At 40.3% G+C, this 15,618-nt stretch overlaps 1 protein-coding gene and 1 long non-coding RNA gene across 6 annotated transcripts in view; one reads left to right on the forward strand and one right to left on the reverse strand.

Annotated features, from left to right (window-relative positions):
- The window catches only part of LOC116230390 (uncharacterized), a 107,669-nt gene extending 97,006 nt beyond the window's left edge, over positions 1 to 10,663 (reverse strand). Inside the window, exons 1-2 of the long non-coding RNA XR_016469151.1 lie at positions 10,567 to 10,663; positions 5,946 to 6,026 (exon numbers count right to left, since the gene is read on the reverse strand). This is a non-coding gene — a long non-coding RNA (uncharacterized LOC116230390). The remainder of the gene's footprint in view (positions 1 to 5,945; positions 6,027 to 10,566) is intronic.
- The window catches only part of NR5A2 (nuclear receptor subfamily 5 group A member 2), an 87,003-nt gene that overhangs the window by 12,193 nt on the left and 59,192 nt on the right, over positions 1 to 15,618 (forward strand). For all 5 annotated transcript variants that reach the window (XM_090146175.1, XM_090146174.1, XM_090146178.1 and 2 more), the window contains 2 exons: positions 279 to 420; positions 3,037 to 3,683. In XM_090146175.1, the coding sequence (XP_090002301.1) occupies positions 279 to 420; positions 3,037 to 3,683 (789 nt within the window). The remainder of the gene's footprint in view (positions 1 to 278; positions 421 to 3,036; positions 3,684 to 15,618) is intronic.

Genomic DNA, 15,618 nt, shown 5'->3' on the forward strand with positions numbered 1-15,618 from the left:
ATTAAGTCGTGCAGAAGGAGCTGCCCAGCCTCTCCTTCCACACTGCCTACAGTCTCTTGCTAAGCTTTGATGCAAGCCTAGAAGGCAGAGCCTTAGCTCAAGAGAAGCTCCTGTAGGGTCTGGTGCTTCTTTCCTAGATACATCTCACTTTCATTTAAAACTGACTGTAGAACTGTGTAAGAAGAGTCTGATGAATATGTTACAATGCTTTCTGTGCAATGAAATGCTGAAACACACCATTCGAGCAGAACGGGCTGATTTTCCTATCTCCCATGCAGGGATTCTTTAAACGGACGGTGCAGAATAACAAGAGGTACACGTGTATAGAAAACCAGAACTGCCAGATTGACAAAACCCAGAGGAAGCGATGCCCTTACTGCCGATTTCAAAAATGCCTCAGTGTTGGAATGAAACTAGAAGGTAAGAGCCCCAGCCCTGCTCACATCACCAGCAGCAGTGCATTATGCTATATAGCATGTTTTTAAAGTTGTAGTAAAAGGTGGCTTACGTTCAATGAGACTGAGGCTTCCTATAACAACAACAAGTAAATGGTACATCTCTGAAAACTTGCCAAAACCATACACTCCATTTTCATGTATGTACGTACTTGGATATTTCAGTACCTCCAAGCTTGCAAATGAAGGGCTCTAAATAGTATGGAAATTAGTTCTGCAGCTTTATGAAAGGATTTAATTTAGATTACACTAAATATGTAAGAGGCATCTAGGTTTTAGAAATTCTTTGTTAGAGTGATGTGATCTTATTTCTATTTTATCCACGGTTCCTTTATAGTATTATCTTCTGATAATATGGCACAAAAAGAGAGACAGAATATATAAGTCCTTTCTTACAGCAACTTGCTTTTGGGATTAAGGACCAAAAACTTCTAAAGTTATGTCCTGTATTTTTCGTGGTGCTACAGCTGAGTGGTATCACCAATGGAAGAATAAGGACTTCGAGGTATACTTTTTTACTTCATTTGGCTCTGTCCTGTACAGAGAGGAATGTAGAGGATACGATACCCTTTGAGAAAAGAAAATGCAAAAATGTCACGAGATTCAAACGTGAGACTCAAATTGATTTTAACATTGATAAATAAAATAAACTGAGATTTCAAAGCAAATAGCATTTCTACTTCACCAAGCACATCCTTCTACATTCCTTATTCTTCTTTTGTGCCAAAATGGCATTTACCTGAGACACCTAACAAGGAAGACTCAGACCAACAAGGGATACAATAAACCGTTAAGGGAGCTATAAAGGGCAAGCCCCAAACACCTGAGTTTGGCAGAGGAAAACTTCTGCTATAACTGAACATCTACAGAATGATCAGCCCTCTGCAATCTGACGCATTCAGCACTGTTCTGTCTGCCCGCAGTCTCAGCTACCACTGATGCTGCACTACACATCCCAAACCCTGCACACACATCCAAATTCAAGCAGTAAAATAACCAGACGTTGGGAGTCATTTTCTCCTTGCTGGCAGATAACAAGGATAAATTGCATAAACTACTTTTAGCTCCTCTCAATTGTGGGCAATGATACAGGTACAATTTTTTGTGCTTCTGTGATTGCATGCAATGCACCCTAATTTCTGTAGGACTTACACCAAGAGCATTTGCTAGTAGAATTTGCCATGTAGCTGTTAATTCTGGATACCTGGAAGGTATCTGTGTATGCAGATTTGAAGTTAAGGTTACATTTGGCAGCACTGTGATTTAATTAGTTCTCTACATTTCACTCAAAACCAACATTCAGCAGCATTATTAGGAACATTTTACTGCAAACTTAAGTAAGGTGCACATAGTTTTAAAGGTGCTTTAGAAGTGTACTCCAACTCCTTTCACTGTACACCCATACAACTTCTTTTCCTCTCGTTAGAGAACTGTTAACAACATGTGCTGCTGTAACTGTAAATACCTGTGACATTTATGTGTGTATTTCCCTGATAGTGATATATACGTATAGCCTTAAAGTCTTGTTTACAAATTACCATGCACTAAAAAAAATAAACAATCATTAAACGTTAAAGTCCTTATGATAATGTGCAGTATTATGTGTATCCAGCATCCAGAATAAATTTTTAATGTTCTACTAATCCCTAAGATAAAAAGCTCAAGAACTTAACCTCCAGCAATCTCAGCAGTGTCCACATGTCACCCGGCTGTCAAAGGTTCCTCTCAGTGTAATTGCCGTTGGGCGAGGTGGGCTTGGCGAGAGCTCCTCTCTATTCCATTACATGTACAGCATGGTGACAGTCACTGCTGTGACAGACCACCAGCGTGACTCCCAAGGCAGCTGTTGACGTGGATTTGTTTTAATTATTTTTAATTCCAGACATATTACAAGCCAAAACAGCACCAATAGTTTGTGTCACTTCCTCCTTCTACGTGGAAGGCAGCAGGCTGGCAGCTTTTCTCTGCGCGTTCCAACTGCATCTGAACATTTCTGTAGAGCTGTTCAGATACCTGCAAATTTCTTAAAGTCGCACACCAGCCTGAACAGAATCTTCCAAAGGAAGTACTTCCTTTTTGCCAGGAAAAAAAGACATGCTCTCCTTTGTGACTACTGAACATTTCACAATTTCTGTTTCAGATGTTTTAATGGAATGACCATAATGAGGCACTGTGGTCTACTGGCTATGTCTCAGACATATTCTGGACATCAGCCCTTGTTTCTTAATGACATAGCAACCTGACATAAACCAAATATATGGTAAGATCTCCACGTGATCCCATAGAAGGTGTGAATTCCTGTAGCCAAGCACTGTGTCTGTCCCTGTGTCTTAATCACTGTAAAGAGTAGTCCTTCCAAGCTAGCAATGTGCATGTGCTATTTCAGTTATCAGAAATAAGTGGCACTTGTTAAATCAAATAACTCTTTCTTCAGGAGTAAGTACTATTTTGAATTTGAAAAAAATGAAATAAATCAAGGAGTTACGTGTTGACATTTATGCCCCGTCCTAATGTATGTTTCATTATGGAAATGTCCATTTCCAGTTTTTGTTACGATTTACTTCTTCCTCTCCCCTGACAGCTGTGCGAGCTGACCGAATGCGCGGCGGCAGAAACAAGTTTGGACCGATGTACAAGAGAGACAGGGCGCTGAAGCAGCAGAAGAAGGCTCTTATCCGAGCAAATGGACTTAAACTGGAAGCCATGACTCAGGTGATCCAAGCTATGCCAACCGACCTGACAATATCCTCTGCGATCCAGAACATCCATTCTGCCTCCAAAGGCCTACCTCTGAACCATACTGCCTTGCCTCCCACAGACTATGACAGAAGCCCCTTTGTAACTTCTCCAATTAGTATGACGATGCCACCCCACGGCAGCTTGCAAGGTTACCAAACATATGGCCACTTCCCAAGCCGTGCTATCAAGTCCGAGTACCCCGACCCTTACACTAGCTCACCAGAGTCAATAATGGGCTACTCATACATGGATGGTTATCAAACAAGTTCACCAGCAAGTATTCCGCATCTGATATTGGAACTCCTGAAATGTGAGCCAGACGAACCGCAAGTCCAAGCTAAGATCATGGCATATCTGCAGCAAGAGCAAGCCAACAGAAGCAAACACGAGAAGCTCAACACATTTGGGCTCATGTGTAAAATGGCTGACCAAACCCTATTCTCCATCGTCGAGTGGGCTAGGAGTAGCATCTTTTTTAGAGAACTTAAGGTAGGTAACAATTTCACATTATATTATTTAAGAAAGAAAGATGATTTTTAATGTTGTACTTTGAGCAAGAAAGCATGGTTTATCTGTTTCCCCAAGCACCTCTAATTTATCTGGCTTAATTAAGCAAGATGTTATGGGGAGAAATTTGTACCCGTCTTCATGTTAGTCTGCAGTAAGTTGTATCAGAGATCTGTATTTTACTGTTTATCCTAATAGTTGTTCAATTTCATAGGAATAGCATGAATTTTATTCCTTCCCTGTCAGCCTCTCTCTGCCCTGTACTCAGAGTTGAAGAATGTCTGTTACCATTCTGCACTCATTTACATAATTATCTTATTACTCAAGTAACACAGTAACCTTATCTCTGCCCATCTATGTTCACTCCCTACTTAAGTGCATATTGGAATATTAACTTTCTCACTGGGCTATTATTTTGTGTGTATACGTGTAGTTAACCATGAAGGCTAAGTTGTAAGCAGGGTACACATAACAGATAGCAAGGAGGAAGAAAGTATCTTCAGGACTCATTTGGTTCTTATCATTACTGATACACTGGGGACTCCTGTAATCCACATCATTTACAATTACCTTTAGGCTCTTCTTTATGAACCTAGGCAGTTGGACTCCACAGTACACCCAATCCTTATGCACAGCTCTCTGGTGGACAAAAATTTCCCCCTAAACATTTGTCAGATGTCACTTAAGGCAATTTTGTTGTTTGTTGTAGTCAGCTCTGACACAGAAATCATAAGCCAGAAATGTGCTATCAGCCACACCCTCTCAACCTAGAAGTTAGCTCTGAAATGAATAAAACACCTTCCACCTCAAAAAACAAACAAATAAGCAAACACAAGATGACAAACTAATATTAGGTCTGAATTTCCCTATTATACTGCCAGTTAACTGGATTTCCTGCAACACAGAGATGTTTTTGCCATAACTGTTTGCTGCTGAACTCTGCAAAGTTTTCTGACCCCTAACTTCTTGATTGTTGAGCAAAAGAAAAATAATAAAATATCCAAATAAAACAATAACTATTTAAGTTGAGAACTGAATCTACCTATATCAAGAGCACAGAGGGGAGAGCCCACTAAAGATCTGCAGTGAGGATGCTTGCCACAACAGCATTTCTATCATAGCCTTAATGATTCAGACACAAGAAATAAAGTCCGTGACTACAAGAAAAGTAAGCTGTATATGTTGTATATACAACTTCACTTGTTCTCAGACATTGTCATGACAATGATTGAAGGAACTATTATAAACTCAGCCTAAATTAAGAGAAAAAAGGGAGGAAGTTACTCAGGGGAGGAAAGAAAATGGATTAAAAAGGAGTAAAAACCGTCACGTCTTGGTTTGTTTGCCATATGTTGTTTATAATCTTTTAGTAAGCCATGCTTCTCATTTTAAATAATGTTCAGATTAGAATGACAAACAGAATATATTTCTGAGAGACCATGTTCTAAAGTCAGGAACTGGGAACTTTGAACCCATTAAGTTCTTCACGTTGGAGTAATCATTTAAAAAAAACTATTGAGATTTGCAGAAGATATTATTCAGAGTAAAGATTTTTAAGTTATCATGATCTGCCATAAAATTACAGTTATGATTAAAGTGATTACATGAAAAGATATCTGAGCAATATTTACTTTTCATGGTTCTGCTGCTTACTCTGGAGGCAGACTTTATAGGCATTCAACATGATGTGCTGGGAACAGTCTTAGAGATGGTCTTTGTTTCTAACCTCAGGCTGGTTGATACTCTTCAACTAATGCATGCTTACTAGCATGGACATAAAAGGTGCAGAAATTTGCTTCATGAAAATGCTGATCAATTGTTCCTAACTCTTACAGTATGTGCATACTACCACGTACAGATAGATCTCTAGCAATGCATATATATGTTCTAGAAACTCACGGCACACAGGCTTTGGTTACATCTATCACAGGCAATAGTTTCTTCTCAGTATTTGTGCCCTTGGTATCGTAGAACCTCCAGTTAACTTTGTATCCTGTGGCATACCCTGCTCATATTTCTTAATTGGACAGTATCTGCTAAACTGTACAGCATTCCAGAGCAGTATCAACATACTCAGAAGTCCATCATTTAGGAACTAGGTTACAACAACGCTAAGAACTTCCAACTTTTCAGCCTGAGGTTTTACCAGCACATTTAGGTCAGACACCACAATGTTAACAGTACCAGGTAGCACTAACTCTTTGCAGCTGAGAAGAGACAATTAGAACTGAAATTTTTTCTGACCTTTCTGTCTATCCATGTTGTCAGCTCCTTCCAATCAGCGTAGCAACAGCTATTTCAGGTTGCTCTGGAGAACACGGGTACCTGTGGGGAGTAAAAAAAGGACTTAAGGATATGACAGGGATTTTAAATGAAGAAGGAAGGAAAAGATAATTATGAGGAAGATTCAAATAGATTTTCAAAACAGTTAACTTGTTCCCTACCTACACTGAGAAATATATATTTGCTTGAAGTATTTTCCTATTATTCTGGCTTTTCTATATGAAAACTGAACCATCAGATGCATTCCAGATAAGATATACAAGTGCACTAACTGATCTAAGACTTAAATTTCAACAGCTTCAAATAATGAAACAACTTTTAGTATTAACAGGTATCTTTATATGAGTTCTAAAAGTATGTAATGTAAAGATCATCCTTGTTAAAGTACAGAACCTTCCATCTTCATATTGGGTATCAGAAATTAATGGAAGCGTTAATGAAGCAAATTATTTGGAATGAGTAACAATGCCAGAGTAAGAGCCAAAGCAGCAAGCTGCAGTCTAATAACTTGCATTTCAACATCTGCTAAAATCTCAAACGTGCACCTGTCTTGTGGAGTAAGGATATTCTTTAATTAGTAATTACATTAGAAAAGTGGTTCGACATCACATAATTCTTGCATCAAAAGAAATGTTTCTGTATAGATGAAATATGAACACAGAAAACCTCCAAGTACAGTGATAATACTAACAGTGAGGAAGACCTTTGCTTGCTATTCTGGAGTTGCTAAAAGCTTAGTAAATATAAAAGTAAGATATATCCATCTTATCCTCAGCTATGAAAACTCAGGAATGCCCCAGGGATGCTAGATTTGTAGCCAGCTGTCTGAGTCATGTGAAAGGTCTCTGTACAAAGCTAAAAAGAAAATATTGCAAGAGTTTCTAGAGTCCAAAGGTTATCTGGCCCCAAGAAAGGATGCAGACAGTTCCAGGGGACTGGCCTTTCCTCATCAGCTCACAGCAGGGAAAATTCAACAACTACTTCCAAAGTACTCTTCAAACCATAAAAGCAAGCAGTCTCCACTTGCGGCAGAAGAAAACAGAGCCTGCACTGGAGAACAGTCCTCAGGATACTTTCACATGGCTGAGGATCAGAAAATTCACTAAACGTTGATAGTTATAAAAAAGGCACTAAAGAACCTGTGACTCACATAAAAATACTACCTTGACTTATTTGCTTATTTTAGTGGGGATGTCACAGGTCAAAGTACTATGTGAGCACAAGCCCAATTAGTGAATGATTGCAGGAAGAGCCAGCATACTTCATGTTGAAGAAGTTCATCCTAAAACCATTCACTGAGTTTGCCAATTGACTTAGGCCATTCACTGATGTCAGAGCACCAGCTCTGGGACAGTAAGTACACATCTGTCTGTTAGCTGTAAGTGCGTCTTTCAAAGAAACGATGCTTTAACCACATTTCTCCAAAGGGCCTGTCTGTAGGACTTGTACTGTACCATGGCAATACAGATGTTTTGGCAGCTAATAAGCAATCAGATGCTTAGTTTTGTATTATGTGTTTCTCAAAAACACAACTATATTAGCAGAGTTTCAAATTATCTCTTAAAATAGCGCAAACTTAGTGTGAATTGGGTCAACAGAAGCACTGGAGTCCCTCTTACTTGTCACATCAAATACATCTAGATAAATATAGTAATAATAATATTCAATACATCATGGTTAATTTCAAACTTCAATCTCCATGAAATTAAATATCAAGAAGTGCACAGAAAAATAGTGAGTTAAGGTACAGAAAGTGAATTATTAAACCAAATTAATAAAGATGAACGAAATTTTATTCTTTAGAAAAAAAATATCGGTAGTGGAATACCTTAAAAGTTTTTCTTCAGAGTGATAAAAGGTTGAAATATTATTTAGACTTAAGTAATCAAAGGCAATTTGATAACTTGAAGTGCTTTTGGACTTTGTAGCGTGCATTTATCAGGGCAGGAAATGTTAACTAACATAGCTGATGAAATAAAACTGCCATAGGATTCTTTTTGTCAGGGAAGCAGTGAGAAACTGAGGTTGAGGACTTCCCTTAGTATCGGCAGTCTGACTACAGAGCGTGGTGTCACACGCAGTTATTGATTTCTAGGCTGGTTTAAGCATACTGGGATCTGAAAAAAGTCGCCGTTTCTCAAACTTTCTAAATGTTGGGGGAAGTGGGAAAGTATGCATCTTACTGACCCAACAAGTTATTTGCATTAGAAACACTGATTTGATTTTAACTGTGTGTTTCATAGCAAGAAATAATTCTCTTTTCTAAGATCACGTAAAAAGAAATATAGTGAAATGACTGCAATGTAAAGAAGCCTCACCAGAGAACCCAGGCTTAACGAAGCATGGAATAATACCTGCTGCCCCACTGAAACTTGTAGGGACCACTCTGTTAGAAGTCCATGTGACAATCTTCTTGACTTCTTCTGAACAAAGCCTGTGACTAAACACAGTATTTCAGCATGCAGGGGTGTTGTTTGGTAGCCCTCCTAAACTGCTTGTTCATTTCCAAGCCTCTGGCGCCTTTTCTAAGGGTAAGAAGATGACAACATTCTCCTGTGCTCATTCATGCCAAAGCTACCTACTTTGCCATATGCTGCTGTCACCTCTGATAGCAGCAGGCTGAACTCAGCACTCTGCAGTTAGTCACTTTCCCATCCAATGGCGGATGTTCAGCAGCAAGCTAAGACAAAGCAACTGTGCTTCATGTGGGTGCTTTTTGAAAGCCTGTCATTTCTAGCAGGCAACTGTATTTTCCCCACTGTAGTTCACTGCAGCAAGCTTTCTTCCATTCCCACAAAGAGCCACTATGCAATATTTTGCCACTTACTACTAGACAGAAAAAACTGAGCATCCTAATGCTTATAGCAAGCATAGATGCAGGCTGTAGTATGGACACAGGGAGGTCTGCAGCTGTAGCCACTCCTGCATGATAGCCTGAATCTCCCACTGCAGCCTTGGCAGGAAGGATGAGCCACACTTGCATATTCATCTGCAACTTGGTGCCATTTGTGTTATACAAAATGGAAGTTTAACATCAGAGTTCAGTTTTGTCCTTCAAAAGAGCAGGATCATGATTAGAAGCACAAGACAACTGACAGCCAGATTATCCAGGTGCAATACCAAATGCACTCTTAAAGGGCAGTATGAAAAAAAAAAGAACTACCAACATTGCTTTTCAGAACTTGCATATCATAATGGTTTGCAGAACTCGGAAGTTCCTGCCACAGAAATAGCCCTCCTCTCCCCTTACAAATCACAGCATTTCTTAGAAGCAGGCACTAAGTCTTATGTAGGAAGATCTTGGCTCTTAGCTCTGTGGAAATTGTCTCATTCAGGTCCAGTGCCTTTGTATGACACTCATATTATTCTAATACAGTGCTTTTGTACAGCACTGATTTCTGTTCATATGAGACAGTTCCCAAGCATAGTGAAAGTTTTCCTCTACAAATATATCTGGGCTGTTTAGATGTAAGGATATTCTTCTGTTAGCAATAATGAAGTCACTCAGACTTCCTACCAACCCTTCCAAAGCTCTGTAATATAAATTCATGATAATTTATACTTCCATATATAGAGATAAGCTGTTCCAGACCAGTGATGGTCACCTTTGCATATGCAGCACTGTGGAGCCAACAGGTTTCATACTAACACACACCTAATGCACCCAGCTCTAGGGCTGGAAAATGCTGAGAAAAAGCAGAGGAAAGTATGATTTACGAAGGAAAAATGAAGAGATCTGAATAGCCACAGCTTAATGAAACAAGTACGGCCGCATGGCAGCCACGTACAAGCACATCCAAAAAAAAACAATTCAGAGCATTGAATGCATTCTACAGCTTTATAGGCACGGGAACACAGTGGAGGACTTAAGCCTTTTCCATGTCTGATTTAAAACTTCTTACAAAGCAAGGCTTCAGATGGAAGCAGCGACACCAAGCAGCAGACAGCACTTACACCTCCCAGCCCACTGCTCCTCAGCTCCCAGACTTCACCCAGCCCGCGCTAACCAGAACCTTTTATCCAGGTGAATGGTAGCCCCAAGTGCAGCCACACACTGCTCTGTTTGCCTCACCTACCAAGCAGGCACTTGTAGGTTACTCTATTTCACTGCCTCAGGTTAAAAGCATCCGAATCTGTGCCCGACTACACATAAATGGAAACAAAGACCAACCCCGTGCTCTGCAAACAAGATTCAGTTGCTTACTTTCCCCCCACCTGAAGGCAAAGGCGCAAAAAAAGCCTCAACAAAGAGCCAGTTCTGGAGCAAGAGGAAAGCGCCCGATACATCGCAGCATTCCCTCCGCCCACTAAATACCAAGAAGGGCGCTTGGGGGACAAGCGCTGAGCAGCGAAGCTCTGCTCCGACCTCCCGACGAAGCACCCCGCCCGCGGCGCCGCACCAAACACGTGCGGCACAGCCGTGAGGCGACGCTGCCGATGGAAGCACCAGTTAAAAGCGGGCTGAAAGAGAGCGCCGCCATCTTCTCCAAGCTTCCAGCCGTTTCGGCACGCTGGCAGACGGCAGCTTTAGTCAGCTAACACCTCCCAACTCACGGCACATCGTGCTTACGTGCTTTCTTACCTGCGCTCTTGAAGTGACGTGAAGCATAAGCGTTTACACACAGCGGTTACCCCCGAACACCTCAAGCCGCTCGTTTCTTCCCGCGCCTCAGGTTGCAGGCTGCAGGCTGCGCTCCTCCCGCCAGGACGGGCAGAGGGAGCGAGCCGCTCGCCTCGTGCGGAGCGGGCAGCCGCTGCTCGGCCTGCCCGGCTGCAGGGCGCCCAGTCTTTATTTGCTGGACCGAGCAGCAAGTAAAAGTTGCTGCTACGTGCAGCGGTGCTACAGGCGCGTGTGCAGAGCAACTCCAGAACAAATGAAAGGGCAGGTGTAAGAAGGAGAACTCGAGAGAAAAGAACGGCTCCAGGAGGAAAATGAAGCTACAATTTCACGTGGGCATCTTCAGTAGCTTTTTTCCACTTCTGTAGCTGGTAGCTCTCGGCTGCAGGTGCAGGCTGGGCTGATAAACAACATAACAGGTGTTTTGGAAACACCTCAAGCATTAAAGCAACCGTTACAGTTTTACATATGTCTGTGTATCTGTATCTATAGATACAGATATATAGAGATATATGGATATACACATATATACATTTATGTATACGTATACATTTATAGATACAAACTAGTTAAAAAAAATGCAAAAAAAGAAAATTCATTTTGTCCAGTTCTGGAATTGCCCATCACACTCATCACTCGGAAATGGAAACTAAAATCGTTTTTTCAGAAATTCAGAAATAGAAAAATGCTTTTTTGCATCTAAATACAGCTCTTCATTTGTTGAAAGAGAAGTTACTTTGATATTTGTTGCTAAATAAAATCTTGGATCAAGTAAATTTAATTTAAAAAATTAGTGAAGGCAACAATAAACACAGGAAATATACATGAATAAAGTGTTCTAAAAGTCAGGCAACTCTTTTAAGGCTATAAATATAACCTAAGCAAGGCCTCTATAATTAGCAAAGGGTGAACAAAAGAAGACATCCAGAAATAGATGGGGAGGGGGGAGGTGGGGAGGGTGAAATGTCTTGGTTAGCCTTATTCAAGTGTTCTTTCCATAGCATAGGAAATGGTTCCAGCTAGCTCATGAGTTCTGTTGGTATTAACTGATTTGTAAAAGGACATTTCCATGTTGTATCCATGCCAAGGAAATTCTTTTACCGGCATGTTTGCTGAATACAGGAAACATCGTCCCGACTAAGTGACACTGGATGTGACGAAGAGTTGTGTCCTTACTCTGGTGTTACAGTCAGCACCCTCTGTCTGTTCCATCTGGATACCATTCAGTATTTACTGGGGAACACTTACTGCACTCCTGTCATTCATCCTGAGCAATGAGCAGTGGCCAGTGGTGCTGAGTCATGGCTCTCTGTCCTTGAATCAACTCATTGCAGCCCCTTGGAGGGGCACCAGGGGTGTCTGTCTGGCCATCTACTATTCCATCTCATCCCTCTTAAAAGTTTTGGGGGAAATGTCTGTAGGAGCAACACAGAGCTGGGAACCTCTCTGTGCAGTGGCAAGAATTCCCTGTACGAGGAAATAAACATGCACCTACAGCCCCTCCTAAACAGAGAGCTGAAGAAGTCAGTCTTGCATATGGTGATGTTCAGTGTTAAGTCACGTTGTGCTTATGGGTCTGGTTTTGTTTGCTTATTGGAAGAAAACTTCAGTGAGACTGAGGAGAACTGTGTCCAAGTAAGAAGTGCAAGATCTTGAATAGCGCATTTCCAGTTTCACACACAGCGTCTGCCAGTTTCCTGTTTTCTTCTGTAGAGCTGCCTAGCTCAAATGTTAAGGTTTCATTTGCTACGCATTGTTCCTAAACCCCTTTTTGTTATTTATTGGCTCATCTTTTCCTTTCTCCTTCCTGGGGATTACACTAGCAGCACAGTCAGTATGTGGGCAGCAGTAACTGGGGCTATTTGTGGCCATGGGCTGCATGGACCTACAGTGGGTGCAGCAGTTCACCAATACTCAGTGTGCTTCACCAACACTCTCTTCAACTCCTTGCATAGCCTTTCAGGAAAAGGTGGAAATCTTTGAGGAAAAGGCCCAAAGTGGGTGGGTCAGGCAGGCCTGCAGCTTCCACTCCATCTTGCTAGTCCTGTAGCTCAGTGAAAATCACCAAAACCAATTATCTGGTGTGCAAGTGGAAGCCAAAACTAATGCTGCAGCTCATGCCCAGGTCACCAGGTCTACAATAGTTTCAGCTTCTTTTGTAACCAGTGTGCAGTCACTGATGTTCTTCCTGCCTTTATATGGAGAAAGCAAGACAGAAAGACAGCTACTCATAAATACTACTGGACTATTGTTTTGAGAGGTACATATGCACTGATATCACACGTGAAAAGCAAGGTTAGACAATTTTCTGCCTTTGAGGCTGAGACTCTGAATCTCTCAACAATGTTTTGAATATTGGCCCCATTTCTAAGTTTCTGCCCAGACTTACTATGCCCTGAGAAATCCAAAACTGCTAAAAGGAGAAGCATCAGAAAACAATCTTTGTGATGCAGTACTCAGAAAACGAGGGTCCTTCTTTAAAACACAGAGTAAGTATCAAGAACAGCAACAAGAATAATAACTCTTTTGTAGAAATATGCATGTGACAGTTATTTTACTTTGATCTGTCCTTGCTGAGATAGCTACTTATTCTGCAAGTGTTGGACAACGCTCCCTCCTAAGACTGAACCTTCACTGGGATTATTTGCAGCGGGAAGTGCCATGCCTCAGAGGCAGTGTTTACATGGCTAGCTCATTTGCCAGCATTGAACAGCATTTGCCTTTCATTCGCATGCCTCTCCTTTAAGGCGTACTCTTTTCCTCTTGACTTCAGTGGGAGCTCCGCATGTTTTGCCTTTGGTTCCTTTGCATGCTGGCCACTCTAATTAATATCAGTTTCAATGGAGTTTCTCTCTACCTCATTTTCAGTAGAAGAGAATAGCTTTCAGCAGCTTATCCCAACACCAGCTTGTGTATTTACTGATCAGGTGCTTGGGCATTATCAAACTGGCACATACTGCCTATACAGAATATAACTTCATTTTTTCTCTGTCCCAGCCAAATAGGACTTTACCTTTTACTCCAGACCTAATAATAAATGGTGGCATAACAAAGAGCAGAAGAAAATGACATTGATCATTCTAACTCCTCTCAGTGTTGAAAACATTGCATAGCTCTGTGTTTGTTTAACAGTTATAGTTTTAGCTAGCTAACATGGTCTTTCTCTATAGGATGCTTTCATAGTACGTTGGTGAAATAAACATAAATCAGAACAAATCCGTTCTTTCTTTGAGACCACCATTCCCCAGGGCTGGATTGTGCAACCCACACTAACCCCCAGTCTGCTCTGCCCTTAGTAACTATGCTTTGGCCTTCAGAGATACTTTATATGGGACACAATACTATATATTGAGGAAGACTGACAGAATCTGGTCCTTTTTTTTTATTATTTATTTTTTCCCTGCTGCTTCTGTTATTAAAAATAAATGTCCGACATTTTGATCTCAGACCTGCATATCTGCATGTATTGAGGGACACAATGAACACAGGAGCCACTTTTCTCCTCCATAAAAACTATTACTACGTGGCTTTCTGTGCTAACATAACCCTCTTTACAATATTTCAAAAGATACAGGACTTCCCAGCATGATGATAAAGTTTTCCTGTGTTCCAATAATAAAAGTTGAACGTACCAGTAATTTCCAGTTCCTCTGAGGTTGGGCAGCCTGCGAGGACTAACTCAGAAGTAGCCAACCTGCAATATCAGTGTGGGAGTCGGAAACAGATGTTCACCGGACAATACAATTTGTTGTCACTGTCGATACTATATGGCACTTGTCCCAACAGAAATTGTTTGTAGCTGGAAAAGAATGTAAGGAATGATTCATGCCCCCCAATTACTATTATTACTTTAAAATGTGAAATAGTTCCTTGTTTTCTTTTGTTTTATATGACTGATTCAGGGAGGCCTAAGAACTCAAAAATACAATTAGTTGGACTTGGAGCACCCGCATAGTATGTCAACCAAATAATTTAAGGCTTTTTCATTGGGGCAAAAGAAATTATATACAAAAAACAAGAATCCACTTCTTCAGAACAAAAGTGCTGTAACCTTCTAGTCTTACAAAGTACTTGATGTTCATTACGTAGTTACATTAAAAGCACACTGTGCTGGGTAAACTGGATGTTGTGTATGTATCTGAGAGTGTTTATTTATAAAGGTTATAATTGATTATATTAATATAATATTTTATACACATATAACATTTGTAAGTAGTTTATTTATGCCCTAGAAATTCTACTAGGCCATTTGGTCACTCAGAACTGATGAAGCTCTTCAATGAGAAAAATCCTCTATTAGAGTAACATATGATGCCTAGCCTTGATTTCCAAATTTCATGAATATTACAAAAAAAGATGCACTAGATCATACTTACTGTAAAAGACAATGGATTAAGCTAGGTGCTCTTTAAATTAAATATTAATTTTACAGAGATACATCAAATATATCTGAAAAAAAAGCAAAAACTGGATGCAGAAAGCGTAAATGAAATCAGGCCTAAATACAAATGAATATATTCAGTAGGAGTCCCAATGAGAACTAAAGATCTGAGTACCAGAACCCTTGGATATATCACCTATATTTTACATCAAAAAGTAATGCTCCAGGTATTTTCAAAAATGAAGACATCTGGGATCTAAATTGGAGTTCACTGAAATCAGTGGCAGAACTTGGATATAGATGCTGACTACTGTATCTCTGCCAGGCTTCTTTTAGAGATATATAACAAAGGAAAAGGTGTGTGTAATCATAGGACTCAAGAGCAAAACATTTTAGCACTGTAAAATCAAGCAACTGCCTTATTTTTACAAAAGCATGTAGTAACACTTCACAGTAATCTTCCTTTAACAATAACTTCTGTTTACTGTATTTACTGCTGCAGTGTACTGCAACAGAGTAGTTTAATGATCTATGTCAGGCTTTTGTCAATGAAATGATTTTCAGATGTACATTTCTTTTTAACTACTGCAATGACTTGGCTTCAAGTCTCAACCATAGTTCAAATTTTTCATGAT

Source organism: Phasianus colchicus, chromosome 9 (assembly GCF_987193195.1).
Source record: "Phasianus colchicus chromosome 9, bPhaCol1.hap1.1, whole genome shotgun sequence".
Classification (NCBI taxonomy): Eukaryota; Metazoa; Chordata; class Aves; order Galliformes; family Phasianidae; genus Phasianus; species Phasianus colchicus.